Source organism: Ovis aries, chromosome 8 (genome assembly GCF_016772045.2).
Source record: "Ovis aries strain OAR_USU_Benz2616 breed Rambouillet chromosome 8, ARS-UI_Ramb_v3.0, whole genome shotgun sequence".
NCBI lineage: Eukaryota > Metazoa > Chordata > Mammalia > Artiodactyla > Bovidae > Ovis > Ovis aries.
In genome coordinates this window covers 57,853,371-57,869,458 of record NC_056061.1, presented here as the reverse complement: position 1 = coordinate 57,869,458, position 16,088 = coordinate 57,853,371, and the positions used below count along the sequence as shown (strand labels likewise).

General features: G+C 39.3%; 1 protein-coding gene across 2 annotated transcripts in view; it reads left to right on the top strand.

Annotated features, from left to right (window-relative positions):
• The window catches only part of STX7 (syntaxin 7), a 60,763-nt gene that overhangs the window by 43,078 nt on the left and 1,597 nt on the right, over positions 1 to 16,088 (top strand). For both annotated transcript variants that reach the window (XM_004011327.4, XM_042253481.2), the window contains exons 3-9: positions 393 to 462; positions 3,158 to 3,251; positions 3,936 to 4,073; positions 5,059 to 5,111; positions 5,653 to 5,749; positions 7,135 to 7,207; positions 10,993 to 11,075. In XM_004011327.4, coding sequence (XP_004011376.1) covers positions 393 to 462; positions 3,158 to 3,251; positions 3,936 to 4,073; positions 5,059 to 5,111; positions 5,653 to 5,749; positions 7,135 to 7,207; positions 10,993 to 11,075 — 608 coding nt within the window. The remainder of the gene's footprint in view (positions 1 to 392; positions 463 to 3,157; positions 3,252 to 3,935; positions 4,074 to 5,058; positions 5,112 to 5,652; positions 5,750 to 7,134; positions 7,208 to 10,992; positions 11,076 to 16,088) is intronic.

Genomic DNA, 16,088 nt, shown 5'->3' with positions numbered 1-16,088 from the left:
TTCTAATTTTGTTATTCCTCCTTCATTTATTAACTGTAATTCATTCACTTTATATCCCAGTGAATCATATTTTCCTCACAGTTTTTGTGCCAGTAGAATTTACATGACAGTCCATGTGCCATTGTACCAAATGTGCTGATGGAATAGGGAAGAAAATAATATTTCGGATCATAGTTACAGTTTCACATGTTAAGGTATCCACACAATACATTGTCACTAATTAGATTTGAATAAGCCATTGATTTTTTTTGTCAACTAATATTTTCTATATTTATGTCTTTGTTTTTCCTGTCTTTTTCTAACTGTCCTATTGCTTGTGTTAATTTCTAACTTAATTTCTAATGGTCTAACATTTGTAATAATTACTGTACATTTACTTTCTATCATAATAGCTGCGGAAATACAGAGGACTCTGAATCAACTTGGAACACCTCAAGATTCACCTGAATTGAGGCAACAGCTGTAAGTATTTAGTTAAACATCAAAAAGAAAATAAATAAAGAGGGAAAACCACCTATTGTTATGTTCGTTCGCCTGGAAAATCCCATGGACGGAGGAGCCTGGTAGGCTGCAGTCCATGGGGTCGCTAAGAGTCGGACATGACTGAGTGACTTCACTTTCACTTTTCACTTTCATGCATTGGAGAAGGAAATTGCAACCCACTCCAGCAATCTTGCCTGGAGAATCTCAGGGATTGGGGAGCCTGGTGGGCTGCCGTCTATGGGGTTGCAGAGTCAGACACGACTGAAGTGACTTAGCAGCAGCAGCAGTGTTATATATATTGGAGAAAACAATGAAAAATTAATAAGGTTTTTCTGGTGCCTCATTTGTACTCAGATTTTGTGTAAGTTTTTCCCTGTCTAAAGTGGGCAGCTCTTTTTCTTTATTTTAAAGATCTGGCCTTCTCTATCAAAGCAGAACTTCTTGGTTACGTAGTACTTTTTAATAGGTTGTTTTTGATGGTTTTAGAAAAACAGTACTCTAAGCTTCCCCCTGTGTGAGTCACTTCTCATAGCTAACAATCCCTGTGATGATTTTTATTTATTTCTCTTAGATTTCATTGCATATCCAGTATGAACTATGCCCCCCAAAAGTTTATCGTTACATCCTTGAATTTCAGAAAGCATTAGCCTCTGTTTAAAAAAATAAAAGATATAACCGAGTAATGTACTTACCTGTTTGAGTAAATTAGTATGTTATAGAACAACAGCAACAGTACTTTGTGGTATTACAGATTTTACAGTGTGTTTTTACACCTTTTCTCATCTGAACCTTACAAAACCGCAGTGAGCTAGATAGATCAAAAGAACTATTTCCATTTTACTTATAAGGAAAACATTTCTGTTTGGGCTTTGATGGTTTGCCCAACATTATTCTAAACCTGAGTCATTTTATATGTTAATTTAGCACTATCGCCAGCTACAAATTTCAAGTAGTATATATGTAATAAATGAAATGCCAGACATTAGCTACAGAGGGAGAAGTTCCAAAAAGAAGAGATTGGAAGATAGGTAATAATAATTCATATTTTTTCTGAAGTACAGTTTGAGGAATTTATAGTTGTCTTATAATTTATATTGCATTTTTCTGCAGTGGATAGATATCAGGGGGATAAACATGTCCCAAATCTAAATAACAAACCATCATTTATTAAAATAAAGTAGAACAGAAGCCATAATTCTTAATAGTTAACAATATTTTGCTAAGCTTAATAGTGGAGATTCTGAATATGTAGACATCATTAAAGTCTTCTTTTTATAATTTTAATTGTATTTTCATAAAGATTTATAAAACATATATAAAGATAAGGCATTTGCTAAACATATATAAGTGTGGTATAATTCCTTGTCAGTCAAATATAGATATCTATATACTGAAAGATATAATCATATGCTGCTGCTGCTAAGTCGCTTCAGTCATGTCCAACTCTGTGTGACCCCCACAGATGGCAGCCCACCAGGCTCCGCCATCCACAGATGGCAGCCCACCAGGTTCTGCCGTCCCTGGGATTCTCCAGGCAAGAACACTGGAGTGGGTTGCCATTTCCTGCTCCAATGCATGAAAGTGAAAAGTGAAAGTGAAGTTGCTCAGTCGTGTCCAACTCTTAGTGACCCCATGGACTGCAGCCCGCCAGGCTCCTCCATCCATGGGATTTTCCAGGCAAGGGTATTAGAGTGGGGTGCCATTGCCTTCTCCGATATTATCATATAGTTTCTCATTATTTTAAAGCACCCAAAGTGTGAGCAATACACAGGAAACTCAAACAGGGGCTCTGTATCAACCTAGAGGGGTGGGATGGGGAGGGAGAGAGGAAGGAGTTTCAAAAGGGAGGTGATATATGTATACCTATGGCTGATTCATGTTGAGATTTGACAGAAAACAGCAAAATTCTGTAAAGCAATTATTCTTCAATAAAAAATAAAATTAATTTTTTAAAGCAAAAAAAAAGAAAAAAGGCAAAAACATAAATAAAATGAGAGATAATATATATGCGAGGTACTGATGTTGTGACCTGTAAAACATCACATGAATACAAGCTTTTTTTAAATGTCAACTTCCTTAGTTATATATCTTACTTTTCACTTTATAAGCTAGTTAGCAAGGTAGAAACAGATAACTATATAATTTACCTCTTTCACTGTGTTTGGTTTTTTTTACAGAGAAGTGCTATCATTTTTTTCCTATGGTTAACATGAATAATAGTAAATTTGTACTATTATTCATTTTGACTTCTGATCTTTTTTCTTTTTTTTAAATAAAGTATCTATAGGATATAAATACTCAGGTAGAGAAATAAGAGAGGCTGTCTGTAACCTGAGAACTGGACAGAGTTTTAAGGCTCCCACATCCCCCAGATCTCAAACATCAGACATTTTACAATCTCGCATTGGCTTTAGTCATCTTCTTTTCTAAATAGCTGCTGATATTTATTTCTCAAAGCTTGGTTATCTCCATATGTGAGTAAAGCACCTTCCACGTAGTATTTACTCAATATTTATAGGACCTGATAACTTTGTTTTCATAGAGAAAATTTGAGCCAGTCTCTTAAAAAGTGATTTTTCTAAAACTGTTCATCAGGGTTGAATTGAGTGGCAGAGTTATAGCTTCAAGAAATACCTTAGTTCTTTAACTGTAATACATGTTGTTTTTACTTTAGCCAGCAAAAGCAGCAGTATACGAACCAGCTTGCCAAAGAAACAGATAAGTACATTAAAGAGTTTGGATCTCTGCCCACCACCCCCAGTGACCAGGTATGAAGCTTTAAGACACACTGTTGATGTACTGAATGTGAAAGGAATCAAATGCATTGTAGGATCTTTGAACTGTTGTACTAGAAAGGAAATCAAGGGGGAAAAATCTATTTGAGATTAGTTCAGAGAACACAAAAGTGTATTTAATTGCCCAGGTAGTATCCTGTGGTTCAGTAAAGCAAAAATTATTTCCATGCAGTTGTCCTGACCCATAATTAAGTAAGTGCTCAGAAAATGCTTCCTGGCTAATTGTTTCCTGGCCTTCCAGGACTGACTTCACCAACATGCATGCTCATTCAAGATGTGAGGTTTCCTAGGGGCACACGTTTTTATTACCCTGCTTACTTAGTGGAAGTTACTACTTAGGTGAATCAAAGGTTTTATTTCCATTAAAATAAAGAAGAGGAATTACTTTAAAAGGGTGGCCTAGTTTTTAGGATGAAAACTTGAGGTGAAAATCCAACATTATGGGCCTTTGCCTCAAGATAAATATGCACAGTGTTTGAACACATTATCAAATTGAGCAAAATGTTATTGAGTGTTAATCAGTAAGGGTCTGTAATATAGTGGATAAAATTTTCAAAATTAAATAAAGAGCCAGCTACTAGCAAAACACCTTTTGCAAATTCTATAGAACTTCACAGCTTGATTCTAGCAGGTTTCTTTTCCCCGCCTCTCCTCTAGCGTCAAAGGAAAATACAGAAGGATCGCTTAGTGGCTGAATTCACAGCATCGCTGACAAACTTTCAGAAGGTGCAGAGGCAGGCTGCCGAGAGAGAGAAAGAATTTGTTGCTCGAGTAAGAGCCAGCTCCAGAGTATCTGTAAGTATTTAAAGCAGCATTGTAAAAATGAACACAGTATTTCCCCAGGGATCCTGTGAAAAACTACAAGGCATGTTTTTTGAGCCTTAAAGTCCTGTGAATATCTTGGAAATCGGTGTTGAACATTTATTTTCAGGAGTTTTCTGCTCAGTTTTTAAAAGGATGATAATTGTGTATTATTGGTGGCTCAGATGGTAAGGCGTCTGCCTACAATGCGGGAGACCCGGGTTCAACCCCTGCGTCGGGAAGATCTCCTGGAGAAGGAAGTGGCAACCCACTCTAGTACTCTTGCCTGGGGGAAAATCCCATGGACAGAGGAGCCTGGTAGACTACAGTCCATGGGGTCTCAAAGAGTTGGACACAACTGAGCGATTTCACTTGTCGCTTGTGGTTATTCTGTCCATGTCATGGAACAAAAGATTACAGATTATGTAAAAATATGGAAACGTTCTGTCAGAGAAGATTAGGAATCAAATCCTGATTTGCACCTGAGGCGGTAACTTTGTATTCCTGCTGGAGTAGAAGACTCTTTACTCCTGGGTTATATGAAGATGATTTGAAATGAACAGAGTGAATATATTGTGTGAATAATTGAAAATGAACTTAGACCTGGAGAAGATAAATAGAAGGATAAGTTAGAGTGGAATTTTGATTTAATCTTATTTTAATCTCCCTGGAAACTATCATAAGTGTTTCATGTTCCTTAATGTAGAGGTTCCAAAGCTACATTCTTTTTTAATCAAATAATATTCATTATTTGGCTCTTGAGAATATTTAATGAATTGCTTCCATGTCAGCTTAGGTTATAATTTTATTATTGCTTGAAGTAATTGACTTAAATTAGTAGAACAAGAACTTTTCTCTTTTCTTATACCTATACTCCAGTGTGTACATAAATCAGTTTAAATTATTATAGAGGAAAATATGAGTGCTGTGTGCTTTTCCTTTGTGCCATCTCAATCCATTCTGTTACTAAATTATTCAGGGTGGTTTTCCTGAGGAGAGCTCAAAAGAAAGGAATCTTGTATCCTGGGAAAGGTAAGAAGTATAAAACAATATACAGAGGAAAAGATAATTTTTCATATTTGTTTTTCACATCATGGTCTTGGGCAAAATTAGTTTTCAATATATCATGATTCCTAAGTTATTTATAAATAGAAAACAATACATTTGAAAAAATTTTTAAATAATTATTATGAAATACATAAAAATAGTCCAGTATAGTAATAGTACTCTTTAGTTATTTATCCAGATAAATATTAGTGACTTCATTTTTGATTAAGATTATTTTTGATATAGATTATTCCCATGTGTGAGGTTTAAGTCAACCAAGAAGAAATACTCACTTGCTAGATGTAATAGCTTCCGATAATTAAATAATAACTCTAAAAAAGATCATTGAAATGAAAATGAATAAAATTTGGTTAACATTTCTGTTATACTTTTAGAATTTAAGTGAGCAATTCTGTGACTTTGAAGCAAAAATGTTCTATTTAATAAGTATTTCTGTAATAAGAAGGAAGTCCCCTTGTTTCCATACTGGTTTTTCTTTTTTTACATATTCCTTTCTTTTTAATAGCCAAACTCAGCCTCAAGCTCAGTTGCAGGATGAAGAAATTACAGAGGACGACCTGCGCCTTATTCAGGAGAGAGAGTCTTCTATCAGACAACTCGAAGTAAGCTTTAAATTATAGAATTGAACTGCCTCACTTAGTGAGCTTGTTCTCAAGATGCTTAGGTGATACTAGGAGAAGGGTCAAGAAAGAAAACTAAATAAATATCAGTTCGGTGGCATTTCTCATATAAGTTAGAATCATTGCTTTTAAAAAGAGTAATCTCTTTAGAAATTGTGCTAGGATGAGAAAATATACTTCCCTCCACTCCAAATTTTCTTTCTCTTTTTTTTTAATTCTGTTAAGTCATCTCAAGGCACCTGAGCATTGAGAAAAATATCAGTCTAGTGATAAAGTTCTGTTCAGTAAGTCTGGATGGCTTCCATGGCACATAATACACATCACACCTGCATGAATAAGGTTTCTTCCAGGGGCTTTAAATGTATTTTATTTCCCTTTGGTACATGTAGGATATTGAAAAGGGCTAAAAGGTTTATAGCCTTGGTTTATAGCCTTAGTTTATTGGGAACCTACCTGTTCCCTGGAAAGTGGCCTGATAATAGCTAATAGTAGCTACCATTTATTGATGGATTCCATCCACCAAGCACTATATGATAAATTGTTTCTGTTGTCTCATTTAGTTCTCATAAAAGTAACTTAACTGTGTCACTATCACTCCCCATTTTACAGATGAGAAAACTAAGTTCTAGGACGAATGTATAAATCGCCCCACTCTTCCTGAATAAAGTGTTTACATATTACTCTTTAATCAGGCAAAATAATAGTTATATATTAAAGAAAATTAAATTTATAACTTATTTACCCATCACTATTACATTGCAGATTCAAGTTTATTAATTTGAGAATTTGAATTTACACCTCATGTTTTATTCTTTTAAAGTGTCAGATTGAGGGACTTCCCTGGTAGTCCAGTGGTTAAGAATCCACCTTCCAGTGCAGGGAACGTAGATTCAGTCTCTCGTCAGAGAACTAAGATCTCACATACTGTGAGGGAATTAAGCCTACTTGCCGCAACAAAGACCCAGCACAGTCTTAAGTGTCAAATTGACATATAAATTTTTACTGGAATATTTTCAGTGTTTTTGAGGAAATACTGCTTGTGATAACAAGACTAATCAGATTGAATGGTGTAAATTCAATAACGCACCACCCTTCTCTATTACATAGATCGTTCATTTCCATTCCAATGATATTTTTAACATTACAAACTTGTTTTAGAGAAATGGTTACTGTTATTCAGAGTCTACTTACTTGGGATTGCCTGTAGTCAAATAGTTTTTTCACATGCCCAAAATGCATGTTATTAAGTCCAGAGGCATGCTCACCTAGGTATGAGTAGTGGTTTGGGTTTTTTTAAAAATTTTCCCCCTTTGTGGATTGGGGACTGAATTTCCGATTACAGTAATATGTACTTTTTTTCCTCTTAGGCTGATATTATGGATATTAATGAAATATTTAAAGATTTGGGAATGATGATTCATGAGCAAGGAGATGTAATAGGTAAGCCCTATGTGTGAAATGTCATGAGGCGGAAGCAGACCTCATGCGTTTCCCTGTGGTAACTTCTCAGCGTAACTGACCTCATCTTCTCGTTGGGTCCTCCTAGAGTCAAAACTACCGTGTCTGCAACAGACAAAGCACCACCCTTGGCGTTATCTAAAACAGATCTCATTTTTGGCTCCTACTGGTTGAAATGACCAATTTCATGTATTTAAGAAGTCCCAAATTTAATCAGGGTCTGCTGCTACTGAGATCATGGAAGGTTCCATGTAACATCATCCTAGCTCATTCCCAGGACCTCTGGTTTCTGTCTTATCCCAGTTTAATTCTCATCACACCAAGACTTTGGAGAAAATGTCTTTTCATAAAGTGCACACTGTCCTCTCTTCTCAAGTAGAGGGAATAAGTAGCCATTTGCCTAAACATTCATTCTCATAACTTTTTTAGCATATTAATATAGTAGTATTACTTAGTTACTGAGGATTTTTTAATTCTTTTTTAAAAACTCTGTAAGACTTCCTTTAAATTTTAAATGTAATCATAATTCATATCGGATATAATTAGCAGCATTGATCAAGATTCTGATCTTCTTTATCAGTTTTAAGTATGAAGATATTTGTGAGTATACTAAAGGTATATTTAATATGTTTTCTGAATTTGGTGTTTAAATTTAAATACAAGTTTAAATACTTGGACCTATAGTTTAATTTTTATTTTTCTATTCTTACCCTCTTCTGTAGTCCCAGTAGTTCACAGGGTAAAACTTAAGAAACCATTCATTCATCCAATAAATATTTATTGAGTGCCAACTACTTTAAGGCATAAATCTAGGCATTGAGGATTCAGCTGAAATTAAACAACAAATTAAAGATATTATAATCTAATTGGAGGAGAGAGACAATTACAACAGAAAGAAAAGTGAGTGGTGATAAGTGTTTATGGGGAAAATAAGGCCAGATTGGGGTGGGACTGCAGGTTCTGGGGAAGGTGCTGCTTTTCAGCGTGGAGTCAGTAAGGGCAGGTGACGTTTTAGTGGAGACTTCACAGAAGTAAGGAAGCCAGCGGGAGAAGAGGTTCCAGGCAGAGGGAATAGCAGGTGCCCTGGCCTTTGGGCAGAAGCATGCCTGACATTTTAAGTGAATGGAGTGAGCACAAGGAGGATGGAGACAGTGTCCGAAGTCACAAGGGACCAGATCACATAGGCCGCTGAGCTATCATAAGAACAGTCTTTGTATTAATAGAGGAGAAGCCACAGGAAGATGTGAGCAGAAGGGCGTAATCATCTGACTTAGATTTTAAGAGACTCACTTGGACTATTAGGTTAAGAACAGAGGTTGAGAACATGAGGTAAAGGGGAGGTGAGAACAGAGGTTATGAACGTGAGGTAAAGGAGAAGTGTCTGGACTGGGGTTTTAAATCTGGGTATCATCTGCACATAGATGATATTTAAAGCCATGAGATTAGGTAAGATCACCTGGGAAATAAGTTTAGATAGAGAAGAGAGGGGCTTCCCTGGTGGTTCAGTTAAGAGTCTGCCTGCAGTGTAGGAGACCTGGGTTTGATCCCTGGGTTGGGAAGATCCCCTGGAGAAGGGAATGAAAACCCACTCCAGTATTCTTGCCTAGAGAATTCCATGGACAAAGGAGCCTGGCAGGCTACAGTCCGTGGGGTCACAAAGAGTGTGACATGACTGAGCAAGAGGAGGTTCTAAGGACTTATAAATATTTAGAGCACAGTCAACAAACTGCATCTATTCTTTTATGTATCTATAGCAGGTTTTGTACAACAGAGGCATAGTTGAGTATTTATGACAGAAACCGTAAGAATGAACTGCAAAGCTTAAAGTATTTATTATCTGGCACAAAGCAAAAGTTTGTCAATCTCTGATTTAGAGGCTAGAGAACCAAGGAGGAACCAACAAAAAATAACCAGTGATGCAGAAGAAAATCACGTGAGTGTACAGTTTTAGGGTGGTGTGGAGGAAGCATTTCAGGGTGATGACCCGTCTGCTCCCTCTGATGCTGCTGTTGGGCTAGGTAAGCTGAGGATTAAGAGTTGACTGCTGAATTCAACAACATGTAGGGCATAGATGACCTCCGATGAGAGCTGTGCTGGTGAAATAGTGCAGGTAGAAGCACGATAAAGTAGGTTCCAGAGAGGCTGGGAGGAGAGTGACCGGAGATAGCAAATGGAGATAGATAGCTTTTTCCATCAGTGAGGTCCTAACTGCCAGAGGATGTGGCATCAGTGAGAGGTTTGAGGGTTGGTTTGTGTCTAAGATGGCAGCAATAGGATTGATGAGAAAGAAGCGCTAATAGTGAGAGGGAAGCAGTTGCTGGCCTGAGGTCGTTGAGCTAGGCAGCAGGAATTGGGATAAAATGCACACGTGGAGGGGTTAGCTCTCACTGAGCACAGATGGGTCCCCCACAACCATGGGAGAGAAGTCTGAGCACAGAGATGGTTGCATGTGGTAGTGGGTAGGGTCAGAGGAGATTGTGGAAGTGTCTTCTGATTGTTCCTGTTGTCTCGGTGATCTGGAAATAAGGCCCCTGGTGGAGAATGACAGTGAGTGAGGAGGCATGGGAAGTTAGAGGAGAAAGTGTGACTTATCTTCCAGGAACTGGGCAGATGGGGCAAGAGTGCTCTGCGGTCAAGAATTTAAAGTGAAATAAGTCAGCCCCGATGACTTTTTTGTAGCCATATACAACTGCACAGGATAGGTTGGGGGCTATCCTGTCAGCTAAGTGTGACTGCAGTAGAGGGGAAGAGGGCTGACGATGAGTGCAAGAAAGTGGCAAATGACTGTCCGTGGAGTCAAAGGTAAGGAAGAGGGAAGGAAGGACATGAGGTATGCCATGAAGGCCATGACAAGGGGGTAGGATCACTGAAGTTGGGTCTCAGAAGGAGAGAACTCTCACGGTAGCAGGTGATCAGAGAGTGAGACCTGGAACGGAGATGACAGAGAAGCTGCAGTTGCTGGTAATGGCGGGTTTGGAAGGTGACCATGGAAATAGGTGGCTCAGAAAGCATCACAGGCAAAGTTAAGGAAAAAATGTGTGTTCAAAGAATTGAGAGGCCTGGGTATTAGAGGGTCAGCAGTTGGACATTGAGATCACCAATATGGATAATAGTAGAAGCGTTGAAGAGAACATCAGTGGAGCAGGAGCTAAAACATTCAAGGAAAAAGAAGAAAAACCATCTCGGGATGCCTGCTGCACTGCGGAGTGAAAGAGGTAGGCGTGAGCTCTGAAAGTCGGCAGGGAGGAGGAGGAGACAGCACTCATCCATCCTACAGATGTAGGACATTCTACCCCCAGTTCAGAGGAGGGGAGGAAGGAAACCTGCCACCACTTGAGAAGGCTATGGGGACTCTCAGGGAGCCTAGGTTTCCAGCACAGAAGGAGGTTGATGCTGGCCACAGAGCAGATGACGGTTTTCAGGTCTCCCTGTTTCCCCTGAACCAAAGTTCAGAATGCTTTGCTTGGGTATTGAGTTGGCCATCACAGAATGCAAACTCAGTGACAGCATTTTTGGGGTTTACCAGGTAGAACTGGAGTACGCTGTAATGAAGAGAATCAAGTTCATTTTCTTCACATTGTTTCTGTATTGTTTGAGGCACCTGAGAAATACAGTTGCTAAAAGAAAATTCAGCTGTACGCATATAAACCTTTGAATAATCAATGTATTTAATTTTAACCATGAATAAAATTAGGTGATTAGTGCAGCTCTATTACTAGCACATCAGCACCTGTTTAACATTTTTGTGTCTGTGTTTTATTTTAAAGATAGCATAGAAGCCAACGTGGAAAATGCCGAGGTGCACGTCCAGCAAGCAAACCAGCAGCTGTCAAGGGCAGCAGACTATCAGGTAATATCAACTGTGCTAAACTGTCCTATAACTTAGGCTCTTAAGTGTGTGTGTGTCTATGTGTGTGTGTGAGAGAGTGTGAGTGTAATCATGTGGATGGAGATGTTAAAATTTAAAATCCCATGGAAGACAGGCCAGAAATATGCCAGTCCATTAAAAGTGGGTTTAGCCTGTTTGTTCTCAGGATTGAACAAGTGCTGTGCCCACAGGAACAGGCAGTTTAGCATTTAGAGTCTTGAGAGGAGCAGTAGACAACTCTACTCTTTTCTGGCAGCTTCTGGTCTCCAAGGTCATTTTCACATTTCAAACCAGAAACCTGTTTGACAGCGATTTCCCTACCTTTCTTGCAGTTCCTTTCTGCCTTTCTTTTTGGTCTGTGATACTTTGGACTTAAGAGGCTAAGATCCTTGTCCCAGAAAGATGTCTCAGATTCTGTGGAAATTTTATTAGCTTGGACTGTCCTTGACCGGTGGGTATTTGGTCAGCATTCAGCAGACCCTTCACCAGGAATGAAGTGATCCCTAAAGTGAATCAGGTTAGTATAGGAAATCCATACATATGAGTCAAATATAAATACATACAGAAGACTACAAATATTAGTACCATGAACTATATCATTTAGTATGTAAATCTTTGATGTTTAACAGAGATAAGTTCTCTTTGCTCCTACTGCTGCTAAGTTCTCTTTCAGTTCAGTTCAGTTCAGTCAGTCAGTCATGTCCGACTCCTTGCAACCCCATGAATCCCAGCACGCCAGGCCTCCCTGTCCATCACCATCTCCCGGAGTTCACCTCAGACTCAAGTCCATCGAGTCAGTGATACCATCCAGCCATCTCATCCTCTGTTGTCCCCTTCTCCTCCTGCCACCAATCCCTCCCAGCATCAGAGTCTTTTCCAATGAGCCAGCTCTTCTCATGAGGTGGCCAAAGTACTGGAGTTTCAGCTTTAGCATCATTCCTTCCAAAGAAATCCCAGGGTTGATCTCCTTCAGAATGGACTGGTTGGATCTCCTTGCAATCCAAGGGAGTCTCAAGAGTCTTCTCCAACACCACAGTGCAAAAGCATCAATTCTTCTTTGGGAACCCCTAAATACCACCCTAGCATTTTATTTCCCTTTTAAAGCTTCATTATTTGTTGATGTAGTTGTTCATAATTATTTTCTCAGAAATTGTCACCTTCCTATAAAATTTCTAAGATATTGTCACCATCCTAGGCCTTTTTAATCACTTTTCACTTTTCTCACTGATCTTAGAAGTTGCCTTTAGTTGTAGTGCAGTTTTCTCACTGGACAAATCAGTACGCATTCAGTAGCATGTCAGGAACAATGAAGTTGGATAGAGGATGCTGAGTTATACAGCCAGTTCTGCTCACCAGCAGAATAACTCATGTTTACTGTCTTTGTGTATGAGATTCAGACATGCAGCTCAGTTCAGTTCAGTCGCCCAGTTGTGTCCGACTCCTTGCGACCCCATGAATTGCAGTACACCAGGCCTCCCTGTCCATCACCGACTCCCAGAGTTTACTCAGACTCATGTCCATCGAGTTGATGATGCCATCCAGCCATCACATCCTCTGTCGTCCCCTTCTCCTCCTGCACCCAATCCCTCCCAGCAACAGAGTCTTTTCCAATGAGTCAACTCTTTGCATGAGGTGGCCAAAGTATTAGAGTTTCAGCTTCAGCATCATTCCTTCCAAAGAAATCCCAGGGCTGATCTCCTTCAGAATGGACTGGTTGGATCTCCTTGCAGTCCAAGGGACTCTCAAGAGTCTTCTCCAACACCACAGTTCAAAAGCATCAATTCTTCAGTGCTCCGCCTTCTTCACACTCCAACTCTCACATCCATACATGACTACTGGAAAAACCATAGCCTTGACTAGACGGACCTTTGTTGGCAAAGTAATGTCTCTGCTTTTGAATATGCTATCTAGGTTGGTCATAACTTTCCTTCCAAAGAGTAAGCGTCTTTTAATTTCATGGCTGCAGTCACCATCTGCAGTGATTTTGGAGCCCCCCAAAATAAAGTCTGACACTGTTTCCACTGTTTCCCCATCTATTTCCCATGAAGTGATGGGACCAGATGCTATGATCTTCGTTTTCTGAATGTTGAGCTTTAAGCCAACTTTTTCACTCTCCTCTTTCACTTTCATCAAGAGGCTCTTTAGTTCCTCTTCACTTTCTGCCATAAGGGTGGTGTCATCTGCATATCTGAGGTGATTGATATTTCTCCCGACAATCTTGATTCCAGCTTGTGCTTCTTCCAGTCCAGCGTTTCTCATGATGTGCTCTGCATAAAAGTTAAATAAGCAGGCTGACAATATACAGCCTTGACGGACTCCTTTTCCGATTTGGAACCAGTCTGTTCTTCCATGTCCAGTTCTAACTGTTGCTTCCTAACCTGCATATAGGTTTCTCAAGAGGCAGGTCAAGTGGTCTGGTATTCCCATCTCTTTCAGAATTTTCCACAGTTTATTGTGATCCACACAGTCAAAGGCTTTGGCATAGTCAATAAAGCAGAAATAGATGTTTTTCTGGAACTCTCTTACTTTTTCCATGATCCAGCGGATGTTGGCAATTTGATCTCTCATTCCACTGCCTTTTCTAAATCCAGCTTGAACATCTGGAAGTTCACAGTTCACGTATTGCTGAAGCCTGGCTTGGAGAATTTTGAGCATTTCTTTACTAGCATGTGAGATGAGTGCGATTGTGCGGTAGTTTGAGCACTCTTTGACATTGCCTTTCTTTGTGATTGGAATGAAAACTGACCTTTCCCAGTCCTGTGGCCACTGCTGAGTTTTCCAAATTTACTGGCATATTGAGTGTAGCACTTTCACAGCATCATCTTTTAGGATTTGAAATAGCTCAGCTGGAATTCCATTACCTCCACTAGCTTTGTTGTAGTGATGCTTCCTAAGGCCCACTTGACTTCACATTCCAGGATGCCTGGCTCTAGGTGAGTGATCACACCATCATGATTATCTTGGTCGTGAAGATCTCTTTTGTACAGTTCTTCTGTGTATTCTTGCCACCTTTTCTTAGTATCTTCTGCTTCTGTTAGGTCCATACCATTTCTGTTCTTTATTGAGCCCATCTTTGCATGAAATGTTCCTTGGTATCTCTAATTTTCTGGAAGAGATCTCTGGTCTTTCCCATTCTGTTGTTTTCCTCTATTTGTTTGCATTGATCACTGAGGAAGGCTTTCTTATCTCTTCCTGCTATTCTTTGGAACTCTGCATTCAGATGCTTATATCTTTCCTTTTCTCCTTTGCTTTTCTCTTCTCTTCTTTTCACAGCTATTTGTAAGCCCTCCCCAGACCTCCCTAGCAATTTTGCTTTTTTGCATTTCTTTTCCATGGTGATGGTCTTGATCCCTGTCTCCTGTACAATGTCACAAACCTCCGTCCATAGTTCATCAGGCACTCTATCAGATCTAGTCCCTTAAATCTATTTCTCACTTCCACTGTACATGCAGCTCAGCAGAGTTAATGTCACCGCATCGCAGACTGAAGGTATCATTCCTGAATAGTTGAACACACACACACATACCCCCCTAGATTAATCTGTGACTGCCAGCTGTTAAATCTGCTCAGATACAGAGTTCAGCAAGATTCATCAGTGACTAGGATCCATGTCATTTCATTTTGCTTTTGAATTTTAGGGAGATGTAGATATATCCCCAGATTTTACTTTTCCTCTTCCTTGTGGAAGGAAAACCTGCAGCTGCTCTGGGGAAAAAAGCACACATCTTCCCAAGCTAAACCTTCAGAGCTAGAACTGGCCCCCCTCCTTAATCCCATAGGACCTGGTTGTTATTGTTGTTCAGTCGCTCAGTTGTGTCTGACTCTTTGAGACCCCGTGGACTGTACACACCAAGCTTCCCTGTCTTTCACCATCTCCCAGAGTGTGCTTGAATCAATGATGCCATCCAACCATTTCATCCTCTGTCACCCCTTTCTCCTGCCTTCAATCTTTGCCACCATCAGGGTCTTCTGCAGTAAGTTGGTTCTTTGCATCAAGTGGCCAAAGTATTGGAGCTTCAGCATCAGTCCCAGTGAATATTCAGGGTTGATTCCCCTTAGAATTCACTGGTTTGATCTCCTTACTGTCTAAGGGGCTCACACAGGACCTGGAGGGATGAGAACAGAGTCACGCACCACAGGGTCTGGGAAGAGAGCAGTTTCCCAGTCATCCTACTTGGCAGCCTTGATATTAAATGATGCCTCTGCAAGATACAGTGTGGTGCCTCTAAATAGTTCGGATGGATTAAGAACATAAAACAAGGTGGAAAATGCTCTCATCACCATAGCACCCCAGAGTCTTGCCTCCCCTGGAGATGGTGCCCCAGGGAAAATAAAATTCTCTAGTGGAACAGTTGTCATTGTTGATGAAGGCACATTACACATGAGTCTGCGGTAACCAGGTAGAGTCTGGGGAAAATACATGGGCATGATGAAATTGAAATGAACTGTATTTAATTAGTATTTTGTTGAAAAACTAGATGGCCACATGGAATACTAATCAGTATTAATAGTTTTTAAGAAAAATTGAGTCAGAAACATATCTTTTTGGTAAATTTTACATTACTTCTGGTTGACCCAAGGCAAATTTACAGACTTTTCTGCTTTGTAAGAAAAAAGATTCCTGGATGTTGTCATGAGATGGACAAGCCATTAGAGAAATACAGAAATCTACAGCTGGGCCAGGAATGAGGAATGGAGCAAAGCTCAACCTTTATAATTTAAATGAGTGTTTTTTAATTTTTTTTAGCTCTTTTTAAAAATTTATTTGCATGTTGAAATTCTGAATGCAGTTTCCATTCATATTTAGGGATGAGAACGATTTGGGAAACTTAATTAAACTTTAGGAAACATTATAAATATTTGCTGATATGGTCGGAGAACTCATTTTGAAGAGCAGTTTTTTGATAAAAGTTTAAAAATTGATGTCTTTAAGCTGTTTTTTGTTTTCACATATAGGTAAACTCTATCTCTTAATTTTTATTCCTCTGTATCTTT